This window comes from Episyrphus balteatus, chromosome 2, assembly GCF_945859705.1.
Source record: "Episyrphus balteatus chromosome 2, idEpiBalt1.1, whole genome shotgun sequence".
Classification (NCBI taxonomy): domain Eukaryota; kingdom Metazoa; phylum Arthropoda; class Insecta; order Diptera; family Syrphidae; genus Episyrphus; species Episyrphus balteatus.
In genome coordinates, this window is record NC_079135.1 from 112,821,129 (window position 1) to 112,841,484 (window position 20,356).

At 32.0% G+C, this 20,356-nt stretch overlaps 1 protein-coding gene across 1 annotated transcript; it reads right to left on the bottom strand.

Annotated features, from left to right (window-relative positions):
- Positions 1–1,827: 1,827 nt before the first annotated feature.
- LOC129911092 (alanine--glyoxylate aminotransferase 2-like) lies at positions 1,828–19,046 on the bottom strand. Its single transcript, XM_055988763.1, has 4 exons — positions 18,704–19,046; positions 15,316–15,434; positions 3,161–3,395; positions 1,828–3,097 (listed from the first exon to the last, which is right to left on the bottom strand). The coding sequence occupies exons 1-4, from the start codon at positions 18,790–18,792 to the stop codon at positions 2,089–2,091; spliced, it is 1,452 nt and encodes a 483-aa protein (XP_055844738.1). The 5' UTR covers positions 18,793–19,046; the 3' UTR covers positions 1,828–2,088.
- Positions 19,047–20,356: the final 1,310 nt, after the last annotated feature.

Below are 20,356 nucleotides of genomic sequence, written 5' to 3' on the forward strand. Positions count from 1 at the left end.
TTTTGAAAAAGGGTAAAAAAATTTTTTTGATACCCAAAGGTAACGGGGACTCTAACCTACATTTGGGTACAACTCCCATCACTATAGGTCCACGGGTTCTCAAACTGGGAGAACTTAAAGGTTAAAAAAAAGTTAAGCCCGATGCTGAAAAAATAGGCATGATTTGGCGGTTTAACATGGAAGATGAGCTTTTTAAAAATCTAACAATATGCAAAGCGTAAGCCCATGACACAAGCTACCATTTGGAATCACTGCCAAAAATTTCCCTCAAGCAGTTAAGCTTCCAGGAGCGTTCAAAGGTTCGGGGATTCTTCGAAAAAAAACAATTTACCCGAACTTTAAACTGGATTTTCTCGTAATTTTGAAAATAATCCAAAATCCCGATTATACCACTATCTATCGACATTTATCTATCGACATTTATCTAGAGACATTTATCTAGCGACATTTATCTAGCGACATTTATCTATCGACATTTATCTTGAGACATTTATCTATCGACATTTATCTAGCGACATTTATTTAGCGAAATTTATCTAGCGAAATTTATCTAGCGACATTTATCTAGAGACATTTATCTTGAGACATTTATCTATCGACATTTATCAATCGACATTTATCTATCCACATTTATGTATCCACATTTATCTATCCACATTTATCCACATTTATCCACAGACATCTATCTAGAGACATTTATCTAGAGATATTTATCTAGCGACATTTATCTAGCGACATTTATCGAGAGACATTTATCTAGCGACATTTATCTATAGACATTTATCTAGAGACATTTCTCTCGAAACATTTCTCTCGAGACATTTCTCATGAGACATTTATCATGAGATATTTTGCATGAGACATTTATCATGAGACATTTATCATTATACATTAATCATGAGACATGTCCCATGAGACATTTCTCTCGAGACATTTCTCATTAGAAATTTCTCATGAGACATGTCTCATGGAAGTGAGACATGTTTTCAGAAATAAAAGCAGGATCATAACGAAGCGCTCTTTTGATGAGTTGACAGAAGTAATTAAATAAGAATTTCAAATCCAGAATCTTACTTTAAAGTCAACGTTTACATATTTCGATGGTTTAAATTTAACAAGGATTTTAGCGTTTTGCAAAATAAAATTTTTTTTTGCAGATTTTGAAGTAACCTAGACCGAAATGAATCGCTTAGGTACATTCCCGATTTTGTAGAAAACTAATCCAGCTGAAAAGCGAGGTTTCAGCATTGCATTTCGGTCTGGGTTACTTCAAATTTTGTGCAAAACAGTCCGGAAAACTATACAAAAATGCGTTTGCAAATTTTCACTTTTCGAAGCAATACATTGCAATGTTGTTAAGGCTTAAGGCTGTATCCAAGTCTAGAAGATGAAGGGGGCCTCCAAGAAAATGTGGATACAGGGCCCCCAAAGGGCTAGTTACGCCACTGGTATGTAGGATTTTTACCCATATTTTTTTAACAAAATTGGGAAAGTCTTTTTTGTATTGGAGTAATACAATGTACCAATATAGAAAAATAAACTCGTAGATTCGTTTGTTTCAGAATGGAACAATTTTTTATTGATTTTTGCAAAATTATTACGGTCCGCGTGATTATTTTTCTAAGAACTTTAGAAGGAATCATTGGGAGCGTATTACCCCGTTTCATGAATAACCCTAATATTTTCTTCTGTAATATTGCCTTAAGTATTGATATCACAATATGTTAAAAAAGGGAACAATGTAAGTTCGAGTTTCAAAATCATTCATATTCTGCTATAAATTGTTTTTGGATATAATGATCTTTTTAAATAAATTAAACCACAAAATTAACAATGTTATATATTTATTGTTTATAAATTTAAATGCTTATATTTAAAAAAAAAAAAGTATAGAACTTAAAATATATAATGAATCTAAAAAAATATGATCATTTATTATTTTTTATTTATTTTTTTTTTTTCCAAAACTTTTCGATATAATAATTTCCTACCATAATAATGGTACCTATACTAAAATTCTAGATACTAGAACTAAGACTACCTATATTTCCTAAAACTAGGCCTTATAAAGGCTATTTATAAATTTGCTTAAACTGACTTAATTAAATGTTCCCGTTTCTCGTGTAAAACATTTGTCGGCATACTACAACTTGAAACATTTCCATTTGTAACAGGTCTTCGATCTTTCTCCAATTCTGACAAACATTCCTTGAAGCCAACTAAAAATTCATCAGCATTTTCAATATTAAACACCATTGGAGGCTTTAGCTTGATAACATTGTCACGAGGACCATCCGAACTGACCAAAATCTTATGAACATTCTTCATGCGATTTACAACCCAATGAGCTGCTTCAGTAGCTGCTTCACGACTTGCCTTACTTTTAACCAGCTCAATGCCAACAAAAAGTCCAGTTCCACGAACATCACCAACACAATCATATTCATAGGTGAGCGATTCACATTTCTTGAGAATATACTCGCCAACTTTCAAAGCATTTTCTTTTAAATGTTCTTCATCAATAACATCCATAACAGCATTAGCAATGGCACATGATACCGGATTGCCTCCATAAGTATTGAAATAAGCTACTCCTGTGGCAGCAAATGAATCAGCAATTTCTTGAGTTGTCACAACAGCTCCAACTGGATGTCCATTACCCATTGGCTTGGCTACTGTTACAATGTCAGGGACAACATTTTGCATCTCAAAAGCCCAATAATGGGAACCAACACGTCCGAAACCAACTTGAACTTCGTCCAAAATGCAGACTCCTCCTGCGGCTCTAACAGCGTTAAAGACCTTTTGGAAGTAACCATCAGGAGGGATAATTTGACCACCACAGCTTTGTAAGCTTTCAGCAATGAATCCTGCAACACCTTTACCCTGTGCTCTCAAGCCTTCAAGAATTGTATCGATGTCTTTAGCATAAACCGAAGCCATATCCTCATTTGGATGATCTTTATCGCGGTATTTTCCTCCATAAATGTCTGGACAAGCAGCTACATGAACAAAGTCAGGCTTCTTATCGCCACCTGGTTGATTGAATTTGTAGGGAGAGATCTCCATTACCGATTGAAGATGACCATGATAAGCACTGTGATGACAAAAACAAATGTTAAAAAGGTTTATAGAAAGTTTTGAGCTTTTTCAAACTTACTGGTCTAAAGTAATAATATCCTTCCTCTTGGTATGATTTCTGGCCAATCTCAAAGCCAAATCATTTGCTTCAGAGCCAGAGTTCACAAAGAAACAAACCGATAACTCTGATGGCAACTTGTTGGTCAAATTTTTAGCACACTGAACTATTTCATCGTGTAAGAAACGATTGTTAGTTGAAAGTGTTGCCATTTGAGAGCTTCCAGCCTTAACAACTTTGGGATGACAATGACCAACTGAAAAGAGAGAATAAACGAGTTAGAAAAGTTTAAAAATGATGACAATAATAGAATGGATTTTCATATAATTTTTGTAGCTAAGCTGATATTTTTATGTACAAAGAAAAAACTCTGAGAGCCAAGTTCAAAATCAAAAACTATTAAATATCAGCGGCATTTTGTAAATTTCAGTCAAAATTGCTGATCTCTGCCGATGATTGTGAACATTAGCTGAAACTGATTGATTTAAATCGAAATCTCGAGTGGAAAAAGTAAATTTGGAAAAAGACAAAAAAAAAACTAAGCGGAAACCGCTAAAATTCAGCCGCAACAACTTAATCTAAACGAAAACTTTTAAGGCTTCATGGAAAGTGGCGATTTTATAGATGAAATTGGTAAATTTTACCTGTAAAAATATCGGTAATAAATAATGTTTTTTAGACGATACTGAAAAATGTATGCGGAAATTGGTAAAATTCAACCAAAACTCCCAAATCTTGGCGAAAATTAGTAGATTTTGGCAAAAAATTGACTAATTTCAACTGGAACTATTAAACTTCGTCTAAAACTAACTAAAATAAAGGAAAAAATATCTAAACTATCTGAAACTGGTAAGTGTTAACGGAAATCATAATAATAGCGGAAACTGCTACGTCTGTGGAAATTGGTAAATTCTAGTCAAAATTGGATGACCCGATTGGAACCTATAAACCTAAGCCGAAACGGTTAACTTCTGCATAAATTTCTAAATTTTAGCTGAAACTAATAGATTTTAAACGGAGTTAGTTAACCTCATGTGGGACTTGTTAATCTAGACCGAAAACTAAGGAATCTGCTCCGAAATACAGTTCAGAAAAACCTTTGTGGAGTTTGGTTAAAATTCCACTGAAATCAATACATTTCAGCTGAAACTGCTTAATGTTTGCGGAAACTAGTAAATTCTAGCTGAAACTGGTAAATCTAAAAAAAATAATGAATAAATCTAAACAGAAACTGGTAAAATATATCTCAGTTGAAACATTCTAAGTATCAACGGAAATCGGTTACTAATAGCAGAAACTGCTAAGTTTCCAGTCGAATTTGGAAACACAAGCAAAAATTCCGAATTTGGTAAATTTTTGGGCAAATCTAAATTTCTACCAAAACAGGGAATTCAATGAGGAAATTGCTAGAAATTTTTAGCTGAAACGAATCTCCGAAGAATTTGGTAAATTTTAGTAAAATCGCAAATGTCCACGAACATTGGTAAAATTTCGGTAGAACCTCCTAAATATCAGCGGAAACTTATAAAAAACACCCAAAGCTGGTAAATTTTCGCGGAAATTTGTAAATATCAGCTAAAATGCGTATCTTTGTTTGAAACTGCTAGAACTTTAAGAAAATTGGTATGTTTCACCAACCTTAACGGAAAAAAAAACTTCCGCGGAAATTGGTAAATTTCCGACAAGATTGGTTAATTTTTGACGAAACTGGTAAACCTTAATGGAAATAGATAAATTTCAGCTAGGACTATTAAATTTAAAGTGAAATTGATTAATGTACCTAAAACTTTTAAGTTTGAGGAAATTCTCCTTCTTAAGGAGACCAATCAGACTACATTTTTAAGAGATTCCATTATCTATAGCTACAATAAAAAAATCTTCAAATCTCAGCCTTCAAAGACGAAAATTTAATTTTCAAGATCAAGTCCTAGTGTCCAAGTCCAAGGACTGCCTTATGGACCAGCAAATGTCTAACTGGTAAAAACTGGGGTGCCAACCCCAAAATCTCTCGCTGGCTCTATACAGCCATTGCCAGACCAATTATTACATACGCTGCACCGGTCTGGTGGCATAAAACAAAACAAAAAACAGTACAAGCCAAGCTCAATAAACTACAAAGACTAGCTTGTATAAATATTACAGGAGCAATGAGAACAGCCCCCACAGCAGCGTTAGAAGTTATCACAGATCTACCACCACTCCATCTCCTACTAAAGAAAGAAGCCATGGTCAACGGCTACAGGCTCATCGCAGAAGATAACTCTAATTCCAAGATAATCCACTCTGATATTCTCACTGAATTAAATAGGGAAGAATTACTTAAAATATCTCTAGTAGACAATTGTCTCCCAAGATATAACTTCACCCAAAACTATAAGGTCACATTCCCCTCACGACGTGAATGGGAACAGAACAGACCCATCTTCAATAGCGAGTCTCATGTATGGTACACAGATGGCTCCAAAACAAATGAAGGTGTTGGGGCCGGAGTATTCGGAATGAACACCAAAACTTATCTGCACCAGAGCATGGACAGCTTCAATTCCGTATTCCAAGCAGAGATATTCGCAATTGAACTCTGCCTCAGAGAAAACTTAAACAGAGCTGTAATAAACAAAAAAATTTATATTCTCTCTGACAGCAAGGCCGCACTCCAAGCTCTTAGGAGCAGTGAAGTCACCTCAAAGCTGGTATGGGACTGTATACAACTTCTACACCAGCTTGCCAGTACAAACAGAGTTCAACTCATTTGGATACCTGGTCACAGCGGTCACGTTGGGAATGAAATAGCAGACACACTAGCCAGAAAAGGTTCCGCATCTACATTCATGATGCCAAGACCATTCTGTGGCATACCAACAAGCACTGCAAAACATTACATCAATAAATGGCTAAGAGATATGGCTAATCATTACTGGACGCATACGGAAGGTAACAGACAAGCCAAAAAATTTATACCAAACATCTCCCACGCCAGAACGAAACAACTCCTCACACTCACCAGGAGTCAGATTCGCATAACCACAGGCTTCCTTACTGGACACTGCTCAGTAAAAAAACATCTCAAGACCATGGGCATTACACAAGACGATACCTGCAGAATGTGTAACGAAGACGAAGAAACAGCAGAACACATATTGTGTCACTGTAATTGCTTAATTAATACACGTCGACGTCACCTCGGAGGGTATTATCTCGAAGCGGAAAACATTGCCGCTAGTTCACCCAAAAACATACTAAGTTTTCTAAACTCAGGATTTCTACGTGAACTCTAGAAAGAGGACATCACAATAGGCCCATCAGAGGCCGCAGTGATAAGGCGAATTATTCCCACCTCTCACCCTAATCTTAATCTTAATCCTAGTGAATTTCTTAGGGATGATAAATGGATAGTCATCATATGCGTCATATAACACCCAGGGATTCTACACAATAATAAATAACCGAAAGATAACCAAGAATGTTTGCAGCTTAGTTTTGTTTATCATAATCATGATTTACAGCTTCTAAAAGCATCTAACAGCAAAATTCTAACATGCGTACGTGAGAAAACGCCTTTTTTTTATATTTTTCGCTATATAAATTAATCCACTTTTCTAGCTATTTTTAGGCACCCAGACAGCCTTGAGTCTTATTTTTGCAAATACTTTTTGTACATTAACAATTTAGTCGTATAATTTATATTTTATTTTAGGTCAGGAGCCTAACAAAAAAAAAGTATTCAAACAATATTATAAGCTTATCATTCTCAATACTAGACATTTCTAGTATTTAACTCGCGTTGAATCCACATGTGATCATCACATGCGCAACACACGAGATTTGAGAAACACTATCATTTCCAACCATTGTGTATTTGACTCTTTGCTTTCGAATTAAAAAATATATTATTATCAGGATCATTAAAAGTGTTATCAACACAAAACAATTCCTAAAACAAATTGTGGAAAAATTTGCTGCAAAGTCAGATCGCGTTCTATCTGGAAATATAATATTGAAGTACCTACATAATCAAATTGAATTGCGAAGCTTTAAAATTGTTTACCTTGGAGCGTTATCATATTATGGAATGGTAAAGCTGATTTTTTTCTTGTGGTTTGTTTATGGATTTATCGGTGAGATTAATCATGGCGACAGTAGTTGTTGACGTATCTAAACAAAACCAAAGTGGATTTTGAACTATAAAAGAAACACCTCGATTATTTATTTTCATTGCACTATTATAAATAGTTACTTCTTTAATTTTAAGGAAAGTTTGGAAATTGTATAAACAATAATTTAGCCGAGTCATTTTTATTTGCTGTTTTCAAAAAAAAAATCCCTTTTCCTCCTTTAATTACATATTTATCAGAATTAATAATCAAGTAGGTAATTTCGATGGACAGAGCACTATTTGTTGGACTATGATCCACAAACTATTCAATAAGGATAATTTAACTCCACTTATCAACTTTGCAATCTCATCAAGAAACAAAATATAAATGAGTCTCAAATTTCTCACATTCGATAATTAAGTTAATTTTCGTGAAAAGATTAGATTTATCAATTAAAAAGGTAGTCCAATAAATGAAGCTAAAAAAAAGGGGGTTACCCTACAAAAGGTCCGGTAGTTCTAAATTTTTGATATGTTGTTAGGTATGGTTAGTAGATAGAAAAACCAAATTTCCACAACCACGCCCCCTCCGCCCCCTTCAGCATCACCGAAAAACCATAGAAATCTGGCACTTTTTTCACTTTTATGCCCATAACTTTCTTCTGGTGCATTTTACTGAAAAAAAGTTGTTGGTAGACTTGTAGAAAACATAATTTCCTATGAAAATGACCTTGGTAGTATTTTTATACATCCAAAAACAACGAAGTTATGAAGCTTCCAAAAACATGTAAAATTTCGGATTTTGCAATATTTTCAGTTTCTTGTCACTTAACAGTGCTATAACTCTTTAACAATTGACTTTTACGCAAAAGTCTTCATAATCAATCTTATAGACAATTTAATTACCTAAAATAAAATGTAACCCACTTTGATTTTGTGAATCAAATAACCGAGTTAGGGCTAAAATAGTAAAAAAGTATTTTTGATAGTTTTAGAAAATTTTTTAATTATCCATTAAATGAAGGATTTGAATCCCACAAAAAGTCGGGTGGTTCTTATTCTATATTTAATCAGGTTCTAATGGTAGATTGAAAAAAAAATTCATAGCCACGCCCCCTCCGCCCCCTTAACCATACTCCAAAAACCAATTCTGCATTTTTTTCAGTTTTATGAAGTTTCATATATGAGTTGATGAGTTGACAAGTACGATTGAAGGAGGTTCAGCTTTATTGCTATATACAACAGGGTGGTCCTTAGGAACAAAAAATTGGGGACGTCCCCTAGAGTGGTTCCAAATCAGGAAAAAAAAGCCCTAATTTTTTCAAATTTGTATTCCTAACCCTTCCTGACCATATTTAATTAAGAAGTTTATATCAAAAATCCGCCATTTACCCAACACTGGACACAGAATATCGCCCTTGCTATAGTAACTTCTTATCAAAATAGGGCCAGGAAGGGTCAGAGATAAAAATTTAAAAAAAAATAGGGTATTTTTTTTCCTGATTTGGAACCAATCTAGGGGGCGTCGCACTCAATTTTCGAAAAAGAGTAAAATAAGGACCACCCTAATATACAACTATCAATCGGAAGTTGATACAAATTTAATTTTAATATCTTATTACTTAATTAAAAAAAGTTTTGAAAGCAGAGAATGGTCCTAGTCGTTATAAAGAAATCTAATTACAAAATTCCAGTTGACCAGTTTTCCTATAATTTTGGTTTAAAAACCCAAAATTACAGTATTTATCAACAATCGATTGACAGTTGTAAATCACAATACGGGTGATTATAAAATGGATAATAAAACAGTCAAATCCTGTTTGCCTAAGAAGTATGGAGAAGGTTAAAAGGTTGAGAGTAGTCAAAGCAGCCGCAGGCACAGTTTTGGAAGTCATTCGGTCTAAAGTTTACAATACAGATGAGTACCCTTACCCATCCTCTATTTTTTGAAACTGTAATACTGAAGAATAAGAGTGGCCCTTTGGATAAATGGAAAAGGAAATGTTTGGCCTTATCCCATGCTGTTAAAGCTGCTGCTCGTCCCCGATCCTTCCTTTCCCCCTTCAAACAAGAATAAGTGTATATGTATAGGAAGGTCCTGAGCTTCTCATTTATATGATTACATCCCTTGGCTTTTCATCAAATCACCACGAGGCGCAGCTACTTTAAGTTTCTACTATCATGCAACCACAACCACCCCTGATTCAACTCGAACGTAAGGATGCTTTCTTCCAGTTGCGCCAGAATTAGTATCTAAAGCAGGTACCATAGAGTTTCAAAGATTTTTGAGGAAGACATCGACTTACTATACCTAGGGCAGAGAACGTGTATGTACCTTCGAAAACCTGGGAGGATCAATTTATCTGATGAATTCTCCATTTTTCACATTCAATTCTATGGAGAACGTCTCATTCATGCCATAAGTGAATGTGACACCACCTCAAACATCTTTGTTTTCGGAAAAAAACAAATTTTGCAAAATGTTTCAAAAACCCCTCTGCTCTTGAAGCTGCAGAGAAGCTAAGGACCCAAATGCCAGAGATCAGAAAGTATCGGAGGCGGAAGAACATATCTTGTTGGCTTTATATGGAGAGGACAGTAGTCATATCTCTAAGCTCTCTTCGATATTTCAAATTTATGAGCAGTTCAACTAACTTAATTTGTGCAAACTACCGCGTACAACAGATCCAGCACACTTTCATTTCCTCCGGACTTATCACCAGATCATGGCGTGGATGGGTATTGAGAAAAACCTCTGAAATGGGGCTGGACGAGAGGATGCCACGTATTGCAACCCATTAAAACTGTGCAAGATCCTGCTCCCCAAAAATTGATGAAAGCTGTGTCATGCAAATACCTATGTGCCTAGATGCATGGGAGCTGGCAGATGCAGGAAAGAGGGACTTAAATGTTCCACATTCTGTAATTTTTGCTGTGGACAATCCTGTCAAAATCGTCCACTTGAATTTTTTATGAAGATGTCGACGAAGAAGATCAGATATCATCGATCAATTTGAAGAAAAATTCAACGAAGCCAACTTTTCTCATAATTCACCATCTTCAACTCCACCTATTACTTCTATATTTCCCCACCTGCTACCCCTTCCCCTCATAACGCAATTCTTTTACCTTCGTCCACTCATAGCCCACCGCTTTATAAGCGCATGAGATATTAAACTAGGTTATTAAGAAATACGACTTTTATTAAATAAAAACACTTACTATTACCTGGTTCTTATCAAAATAATAAAGTTATGCAAATGAATTCCCTACAAAAGGATTTTTGGCTAAAAATTAAAAATTGGGAAGTTATAGCGCTGTAAACAGGTAAGAAACTGAAAATAAAGAAAAACGGAAATTGTAACTTTTTTTTGAAAATTCTTAGTTTGGTGGATATTGGATGTGCAAGTTGTAGAAAATTTTGTGTTCTACAATTTTGCACATTAATTTTTCACATTTAAATGACCAGAAGGAAGCTATGGGCATAAAACTGAAAAAATGCAGAATTGGTTTTTGGGGTATGGTTAAGGGGGCGGAGGGGGCGTGGCTATGAATTTTTTTTTCAATCTACCATTAGAACCTGATTAAATATAGAATAAGAACCACCCGACTTTTTGTGGGATTCAAATCCTTCATTTAATGGATAATTAAAAAATTTTCTAAAACTATCAAAAATACTTTTTTACTATTTTAGCCCTAACTCGGTTATTTGATTCACAAAATCAAAGTGGGTTACATTTTATTTTAGGTAATTAAATTGTCTATAAGATTGATTATGAAGACTTTTGCGTAAAAGTCAATTGTTAAAGAGTTATAGCACTGTTAAGTGACAAGAAACTGAAAATATTGCAAAATCCGAAATTTTACATGTTTTTGGAAGCTTCATAACTTCGTTGTTTTTGGATGTATAAAAATACTACCAAGGTCATTTTCGTAGGAAATTATGTTTTCTACAAGTCTACCAACAACTTTTTTTCAATAAAATGCACCAGAAGAAAGTTATGGGCATAAAAGTGAAAAAAGTGCCAGATTTCTATGGTTTTTCGGTGATGCTGAAGGGGGCGGAGGGGGCGTGGTTGTGGAAATTTGGTTTTTCTATCTACTAACCATACCTAACAACATATCAAAAATTTAGAACTACCGGACCTTTTGTAGGGTAAAACTCCTTTATTTACTGGACTAAGGTTTTAATTGTTTTGAAAGAAACACTCATTCTGATCAGTAATATGTATAACTTTTCTACATATTAAGATATTCAAATTTCAAGTCAACTTAACTAGAGTTCACAAGCTTGAAAGATTAGAAAAAATATGCTAATGTTATAGAATAGGAAGAATTTTGGCAGTTCACCATTTTTTACTTGCGATGTACTAGATATAAAGTAATGCATTCGTACAACAACAAAAAAAGTTGAGACAACATTTTTCCATGACATTACGATGGTAGAGAATGCCAAAAAAGTCGGTCCCGGAAGTCCGTCTGTCTGTCTGTCTGTATAAGGAGCTACAGCCTAAACGGATGGACCGATTAATGTCAAACTTGGTATGTAGCGTTATTTGGCGATTCTCCAGAGGGGTTTTTGGAATTAATTTTTTTGGACAACAAATAACGGTACTTATCATATACCGATTTTAGTAAAATTGAAATATCTCAAAAACGGCTCCAACGATTTTGTTTAAAAAAATTCAAACGCTAGTTTTAAGCTAAGGTCTATCTTCTTATGAAAAATTTTTTTTGGAAAATCATTATTAACGGTACCTGCCAAAGAACCGTTTTTTCAAATCCGATTATCTCCGAAATTGCTCATTCGATTTCAACGAAACTTTTTGTGAGGAAGCATTTATACAACTTAAATATAAGCCAACAAACAAATTTCCAAAAAAATAATTGGAGGGCAATTTGATTTCAGATTTTATTTTATAAAAAAAAAAAAACGAATTTTATTTTTTTTTCCATATTTCTATATAAAAAGTCTCTAACTCTAAGAGCAAGCTCGTGCGACCCAGTCGTACAATTTCTTTATTTTAGAAAATATCATTAAAAGAAAATCTTGCGTGTATTCGGTTTACAAAATTCTGCCATTCAAATGGTTTAAGTTATCATATTCCACACAAACTAAGTTTGAATTTCCGTCCTTTACAAAAAAAAAAAACCAAATAACAATCTCGGACTTTGCTATAAGTTTCCATAAACTAAAGAAATTTTATCCAAAACTATGTCGAGTTGGTATCGATAGATGCGATTATCGCTAAAACTCTTTCTCATTTCCGGCCAAACTTCTAAAAAAATTTAAGCTCGGTTGGTCGTTCAATTTTCTACAAGAATATGTAAAAAAAATTTGCTAAAAAGTCAATTAATAAAAAAAAATGTTTCTTTTTTAGTAGAAGCTTGATGTAAAAATAGAAAATTGCGAAGCGGAGGACCTTCCTCTTAATAAAAAGAGCTCATATTTGGTGTGTATATTCTAGAGGTGTCTAGCAATCGATTTTTCGGAGTACAAAATCGAAAATACGAATTCGATTTTTTTGACCCACCCTATTGAACATATTACGTTTAACGTTGCGTTATTTCCCTCAGTGTACACGTTAAATTGATAGTTTTTTTTTTTTACTTTTAATACAAACTCTGAAGTCCACATATTTCATGCAAGCAGCTGATCTTTTTGGGTGCCTTAAAAATGAATATTGTCTTCGAAAAATTAAAATATGAACAATAAAAAAGTAGATTTGTTTGTTCATGACGATAGAAACCTTTGAAGAAATCCGCCAAACGTTTTTCTCGCTAGTGTCTAGTGTTTATTACCTAATTTATTTTTTTCAATCATTGAGCCTTTGAGATTAGAAGAAAATTAAATGAAATTGAACAATCTATTTAAGTAAAAAATCTTCTACAGTTTCAATCCCTTTAGCTTTTGTTACAAGTATCATCATCTTCAGTTATGTATATCAACAAAATTTTGTTGATATAAACAAATTGTGTAACTATAAAATTGCCACCTGTTGTGTTGTAAAAAAAAAAAATTATCTGAAATAATTTAAATGAAAAGAAACTACCTACATAAGTCGCAGTTAGTTTTATTTGCTTGCATTCCGCGCTTTCCGAAAGTAATTCAACCTTCACCTCTCAGCATGTTGCTGTTGTTATTTAATTTAGCGAAAAATTTCCTTACTGTTACATCTCTAAAAAAAAAAAAAAACAACAAAAAACGAAACAAAAGTGGGTACACAATCTAATGGTATCACAGAGTACAGGGACGGATTTGCTAAATTCGTTGTCTTGGGCCCAGTTTTTTTTTTTTTTTTTTTTTTTGTAAGTTGGCTATATTACGAGTATAGTTTCAAATGTGGAAATAAATGAATTGGTAATTTACTGGAATTGTGAATGGAAATTTGAATGAACTTTTATTAATAAGTTAAAAATTTTAATAAGTTCAAAGTTTAAGAGGTCTCAACTTTGGTTTTTTTTAAACATTAACTTTGTTTCCTATCAAATTCTACATGTAACCAATAGCTTACTCTTTCCATAAATTTTGAAATGAAATCAAAGTCTCAAAAGTTAACCGCCCCAGATTCTGATACCAATTTTGCTTTGCTACCAAATCCGCTCCTGACTAACTAAGTACATTCTATTTACATCAACAATTTGAGAAGTAATGATAAGAAAATAGAAAACTAAAACTGTAGCAAATATTGCACAAACAAATAAAAGCTTTTGTCAAGCTGATCGCCACCGGGTGATGCTCTACGAACAAGGCGTGTTCACGTGGTGGGAAGTCATGTCTAACATGTGGATTTGTTACAATTACTCTGTTATCTACTTCAATAACAATAAAGTACTTGAATTTGTTCTCATTAAACAAGTACCTTATTGTAATAAAAACAGATTACTTAAGTACACAACATATTGTCAATAGAGTTGGCAAACTTTGTGCGATGCGTTATCAATATATTGTTTTTTTTTTTATTTATTTATAGATAATGCGTATATATCAATTAAATTGTTTGCCCACTTAATAAATCATGCTGTCTTCTTGTCTGCGGTCTGGGGGCACGGCTCGGCTAGGGACGTTGTACTTGTTTCATTCTGTAATCTTTATCACGTGAAGCTCACGAGAGGAATATTTTTTAAATGATTCTGATTCAACTCGCTGCAAATCGAATCGAGAATAATGAAACTGATGTGTGAAGTGCGTAGTGTATATCACGTTTTCATTTTGAATGACCCAAAGTGTCATTGAGAGCAGCACAATTTTATTGCGTGTTGCTGTTTTTTTTTATTGACAAAACACTTGAGATAATTGCATTTGAGATTGCGATGGTTTATTTTTTAATAGAATTGAGGGAAACGTGTGCAGTTATATATTGTTTTTCTATTTTTGCAATGAAGGCAATGTACGTAGGTAAGATTTAGTGCATCGAAGTAGGTATTAACGATGTCAAAATATGGTTCTATATGACGAGCAGATTAGTAACGATAATGTTATTTTTCAGAAAAGTTTGACGTAAGTCAAAATTTTGTGAAAATAACATTAAAATTATGATTCAGGAACGAAAATTGTTTGTTTGTGGCAGCATATAATCTGCAATTCTCAACTGATTTTAATAAAATTTGCTGTAGAATATACATTGCAGTAGGGAGATGAACATTGGCTAGATTTTTTTTTAAACTCTTAGGTTTATAAGCTTGCATAAAACCCATTAAAGGTTTCTGTCTGAATTTCGGACGTGTGTGGGAAACAAATGTTTAACAATCCAATTATCTGGGAAAATAAATCCTCTTAAAATTTATGACTTGTGAATATTATATCTATTATCCCGCAATAATAAATCTTAGAAGCTTATCTGTATTCCGAAATATTTTTAGCAACAATGTTGCAAATCTTTTTATTATAAAATATTTTTTCTTTTCTAATCGCATCAAAATATATATATTTTTTTTTTTTTTTTGCTTTTATTACCTTGAAAATACAAAAAAAAAATGGGTCATTGTACCTAATAATTTATTATATTGCTTTATTTGCTTGAACTAAATTACTTTTGCATGCACATTTTTTTAAAGCTTAAGATAACAAAAAACAACTTACCATGCGCAACATTATTGATACAATCCAAATAACGAGTACCTTGTTCGTCAAACATATATTGACCTTGGCCACGTATAATCTTAAGTGGATCTGTTCTATAAAATAACTGGCATGCTTTGCTGAAATGTTAGAAAAAAAAAAAAAAAAATTTGTTTATCAATTTTAATAATTGTTATAAAAAGTGCATATTATAAATAGAAAAACATTTTAAGTGAAGGTAATTTTTTAATAAAAACTGATTATATAAATTATAATCAAAATAAACTGACATATTTAGAAAGAAAAAATCTCAACAAAAACATAAAATTGCAAAAAAAAGAGAAAGATTACATTTTTATTGTTTGACTTAGAAACTTATTTATAACTTGCATTTCTGTTATTGCTATAACTCAGAAGCAATTTGAAGGGCAGAATAAAACATACAATTTTTCGTTTTATAGATCACTAAATTTTATTTTATTCTGGATTTTTTAAATTTAACGATCAAATAATTTTTTGATGTCATTGTTTTTCTTGATCATGAAATTGCTTTTAATGCAAATCAATTTTTATTTGGTTTTCATTTTTACAAGTTGATTTCCATAATTTGTACCTACCCCAAAATTATGTATTTTAAAACTCTGTTAATCTAAATTCTATTCTGTAAATTCAAAAGTACCTATGTATTTGATTTTATGAAATAAAGTACCACGCACTTTTCAAAGTTTTGAATTATATTCTTCAACTCTAACGTTTTTAAAGAATTTTCAAAATTGAAGAATTTTCAAAATAACAGAAAATCGCTGAAATATGAATACAGAATGTCCTGTTCTCTTGCCAAAGTTTTTTTTTAATTGATTTGTCAACAGATATTTTTCAATTAAATTCCAAAAAAAATTAATTAACAAGATAATTTATACATAAATCGGATATTTAATAAAATGTTTAAAATATGGAAATTGTTGAATATTTAATTTTCTTCAAAGTGCCAAAATGTTGTTTCTAAAATTGGAATACAAAATTTTGAAGTCAATATAAATTGTTTGGCTAGTGTAAAAAGGAGTGAATTCCAGTTCTTGTAGATTTACAGGATTTAATTTTTAAAAAATACACAGAATTTAAGATTTCAAAAAAAAAAGTAGATTCACAAAGTTTTTGATATTCAGAATTTTATTTTAATTTTTAAATAGAGAATAATAAGAACCTAAATATTAAAATACAGATTTGAAATTGACTATGGTACCAAAAGGCAAAAGTCATGAATTATTTTGTATTATGATTTTTTAATGTATTAAAACTATATGAAATTATAACCCCAAAAGAACTTGAATAAAAAAATAAGTTACAAAACCTGGTAGGTACCTACAATATTACGCCCAGTCTTTAATATCAAGCTAACGTTATTATTTTATATTCATTCAAATATTCTTTTTAACCCTCTGTAGACACACCTCTTTTTTGTGACGTGATAGGCACACGGGTGCGAATTTGGTTTATACTTTTTCATGTCGCTAGAACTTTTTTCGGTCACAATATTTTATAGAGAATCAAGTGTGAAATTGATGTAGAATATTCCGAGGAATTCGAATATTGTATTCACAATTCCGAAAAAAATATTTTCACCCTTATAAAGAGACTTTTTTGAGACCACTTTTTTGAAAAATCGTAATTTTTTTATTTTTGTCCTGCCAAATTCGCACCCGTGTGCCGACAGAGGGCTAATTATAGTACAAATAATATATAAATTTAACTTTTCTTTGCTTAAATTAATTTTACACATGCTTTTTCATCATTTTTAACCTAAATTTTGAGACTATTTCTATTCAAGTGACGAAATAAAACGTTGTTTTTTGTGAAGCGATGTACAAAGTTAAGCAAGGTTTTTTTTGCTGAACTCTGTTTTAAATTTTTCTGACTCGCGAAAACACAGCCATTTTTCGTTCCTCCTTGAAAAACTTACAAACAAAAAAAAAGTAATATAAAAATGTATTTCTTTCAAATTCATCTTTTCAGACTATTCGATTATGATTTCATTACTAGACAATTACTTTTGGGTAATTCCATGAAAAAGTGGACACGAATTTTGAACAAATTATGCAGTCTTTTTTACTTTTTTTTATTAGCAAATTACTATTTACAAACGGCAACTCTTTATGCAAGTTGCAAGAAAAGATTCTTTGTTGTATTCTCTTATGGATAGACATAAAATTCAGGGAGTTTAATAATCTTAAAGCATTTTTATAGCATAAGCTTGCCAACAACGGAAGAATTTCACATGAAAATGACGGAAAAACAAGCAAACTGAAAATATGATGAGTCTAATAGTGACGATGACAATATCCCTTCGTGAGTGCTAAAATAAGTTAACATTTAAGCAAGCTTCGTTACACACTATTCGATTAAAAAAAAACTTGAGTGAAAATGCATCTTTTCTTTACTTTTGGAACCACAAATCGCAGGTAACATGAGTTACCAAAATAATGTAACGTGAGTTACCTAAATATTTTAAAATTTTTCCTCGAAATATTGAAAAAATGTTTGGTTTTGTCACTCATATTAAAAGCTTGTAATTTTGTATGTATGGAATCTTCATTGAAAACAAATTATGATTCTTAATTTCACATAAAAACTTCATACTGTAGGACTCTTAAAATTCGTGTCCGATTTTTGTAACGTGAGTTACCATCAAACTTTTATTTTTCCCAAGCAAATGTTAAAAATAAAAAAAATTTGTCTAGTTAATTATGAAAGTAATAGTTATGCTCCATTCATGGATAGTAATTTAGTATCAATTTACATTAAAATTGAAAAAAAAAAAATTATTTATGTGTTGGAAATTTTTGTGAATGTAACGTGAGTTACCATGGAATTGCCCTTTTACTTTTACTTTGTGTTACTTTTAAGTGCCATAAAAATGCGTAAGAATATTTTGTAAAAAAAATGAATTCATTTAAATTTAACTATCTCCTAAATTACCTAAAAGACTTGTTTTTTTTTTGACACCTTGCGAAATTTAATCAATATTTTACCGCCATCGATAAACTAAAACTTGTTTAGTTGTTTTGGCAACACTTTGTTTCGCAATAAGGTCTAGATTTTTCTATTTGGTTGGTGTGAATTTGAAGAAACAAAAATCAAAATAAATTTTCTTAACAATTTTTACATCTACACTTATCACACACTTTACACAATAAAGTTCATCTAAATTCATATTAAAGATGCATCTCAAATTCAACAACAAAAAAAAAAACCCAGCCTTGCCACAAAGAAAGTTTACCCTTGAGTAGAAAACAAAAAGTTCAAGGCCATTATCAGCGGTGTATGAAAATTTTCACCGTAAAAAAAAAAAACTTATATCAAGGATTCATAAGGATTTAATAATATAATTTTTCGGTTTCATTGTACTCACCCAATATGTTTGTTACGTAGCTTTATTGTTTCTGATTTGCACATCTGCTCAACGGCAGGGCTTTCATTAGATTCTTGTGCATAAGGCATTATTTCTATTTATTTCTTTAAATCCAAAAAAAATCACTTTACAAAAAATTAAACACCTTTTCTAAGGCAAAGTTAACGATGTACTGATTATATGCAGTGTGATTTAAATTACTGTAGATAGATATGGTCTTTAGGACCTGTTTCACACCAAACCAAAACAGAGGGGGTAGTAGATGCCACTAACTATAGCTCTCTGCGGATAACTAGATGCCTCTAGGGTGAACAAGACTATTCAAATGTCGAATTGTCGGCATTGTTCTATGGTTTTTATGACAACAAAACGGTTGAATGTGTGTGTTCGACTCACGTGCGTGTATTGTTGTGCACACGAAAATTTCTTATCTAAGGGTAGTTTATATTTATTTACTTTTTATTTATTTGCTTGAGAAGGTAACAAGCTTTTGTTTCAATTGCTTAAGAAAGAGGCACGACACAGTAAAGTTTTGCACAAGTTATCGATGAAAAAAGCTTGAAAATGTAGCTACTATTGTAGGTACATTAATTAGGTGCTAAAGTTTACTTTGTAGGAACAAATAATACTCTTCTTTTCATAATGTTTTTTCAAGTAGATTATATACCTTTAGTTAAAAACACCAGTCGCCTTCATTATTTTGTGTATTTGTTTCAATTGCAACATGAATTTATATAATTTTTGTATTCTCCAGCTCCAGACGACAGCACTGACAAATAAACTCTTCATACTTTTGCGATAAGATTAAGCTCAGAAAGTTTTCACTTTGAAAGAAGCTTTCCCATAGTAAAAAAAATTAAGCAATGACAAAGCTTCAGATTGTCTAAACTTAAAGAGCTTTACTAAAGTTATAAGGTGCAACATGAATTGTTTGATAAACTATGAAAAAAAATGATTTATTTTTGAAGTGAAAACTTCTTTAGTATCGTAGTGATTTGAAACAAGATGAAACGAAAAAGCGACACGAAAAATCAATTAATCATAAATGAAATGATAAATGAAATTTATACAGTAGATAGGTAATTAAATAAAATAAAATTGTGCAAAATTTCAATTAATTTCATAATCAAAATTCTGAGATAATGTTAAAAATATATTCTTTTTCTGGACACATTATATCTTTTAATCTAGAGCACATACAAATTGTATTTAACTTTAATACGCATGCTGATTATATTACCTTTCATTTAATTTATCACACATAACGGAATGTGCTCTGCAAGTTACACAATCTTAAATTGAAAAACTTGAAAAATACCTAAAAACATCTGTGGAGATCTGTTGCCCATAACCTGCCACCAGTGTTACAGTAGGAAGTACCGTAATCTCAGTTTGAAATTTTGACATGGTTGGCTTAAAAAAATTCTTACTTTTTTTGTAGGCATGGTATAAATATGATTGAAGCGTCATATAAAAGGTGAAATAATAAGCTTTCAGATGATATAAAATTTATAGGTTGTCATTTAAAAAAATATGTTTATTGGTGTTAGAAGAGAAAAAAGATTGATTTTATGCTTTTTTGGTGAGAAGTGACTGGTTCAAAAAATTCTTGCTCTTTTTGTAGATGTTGTCGATATAAATATTTTGATCTGA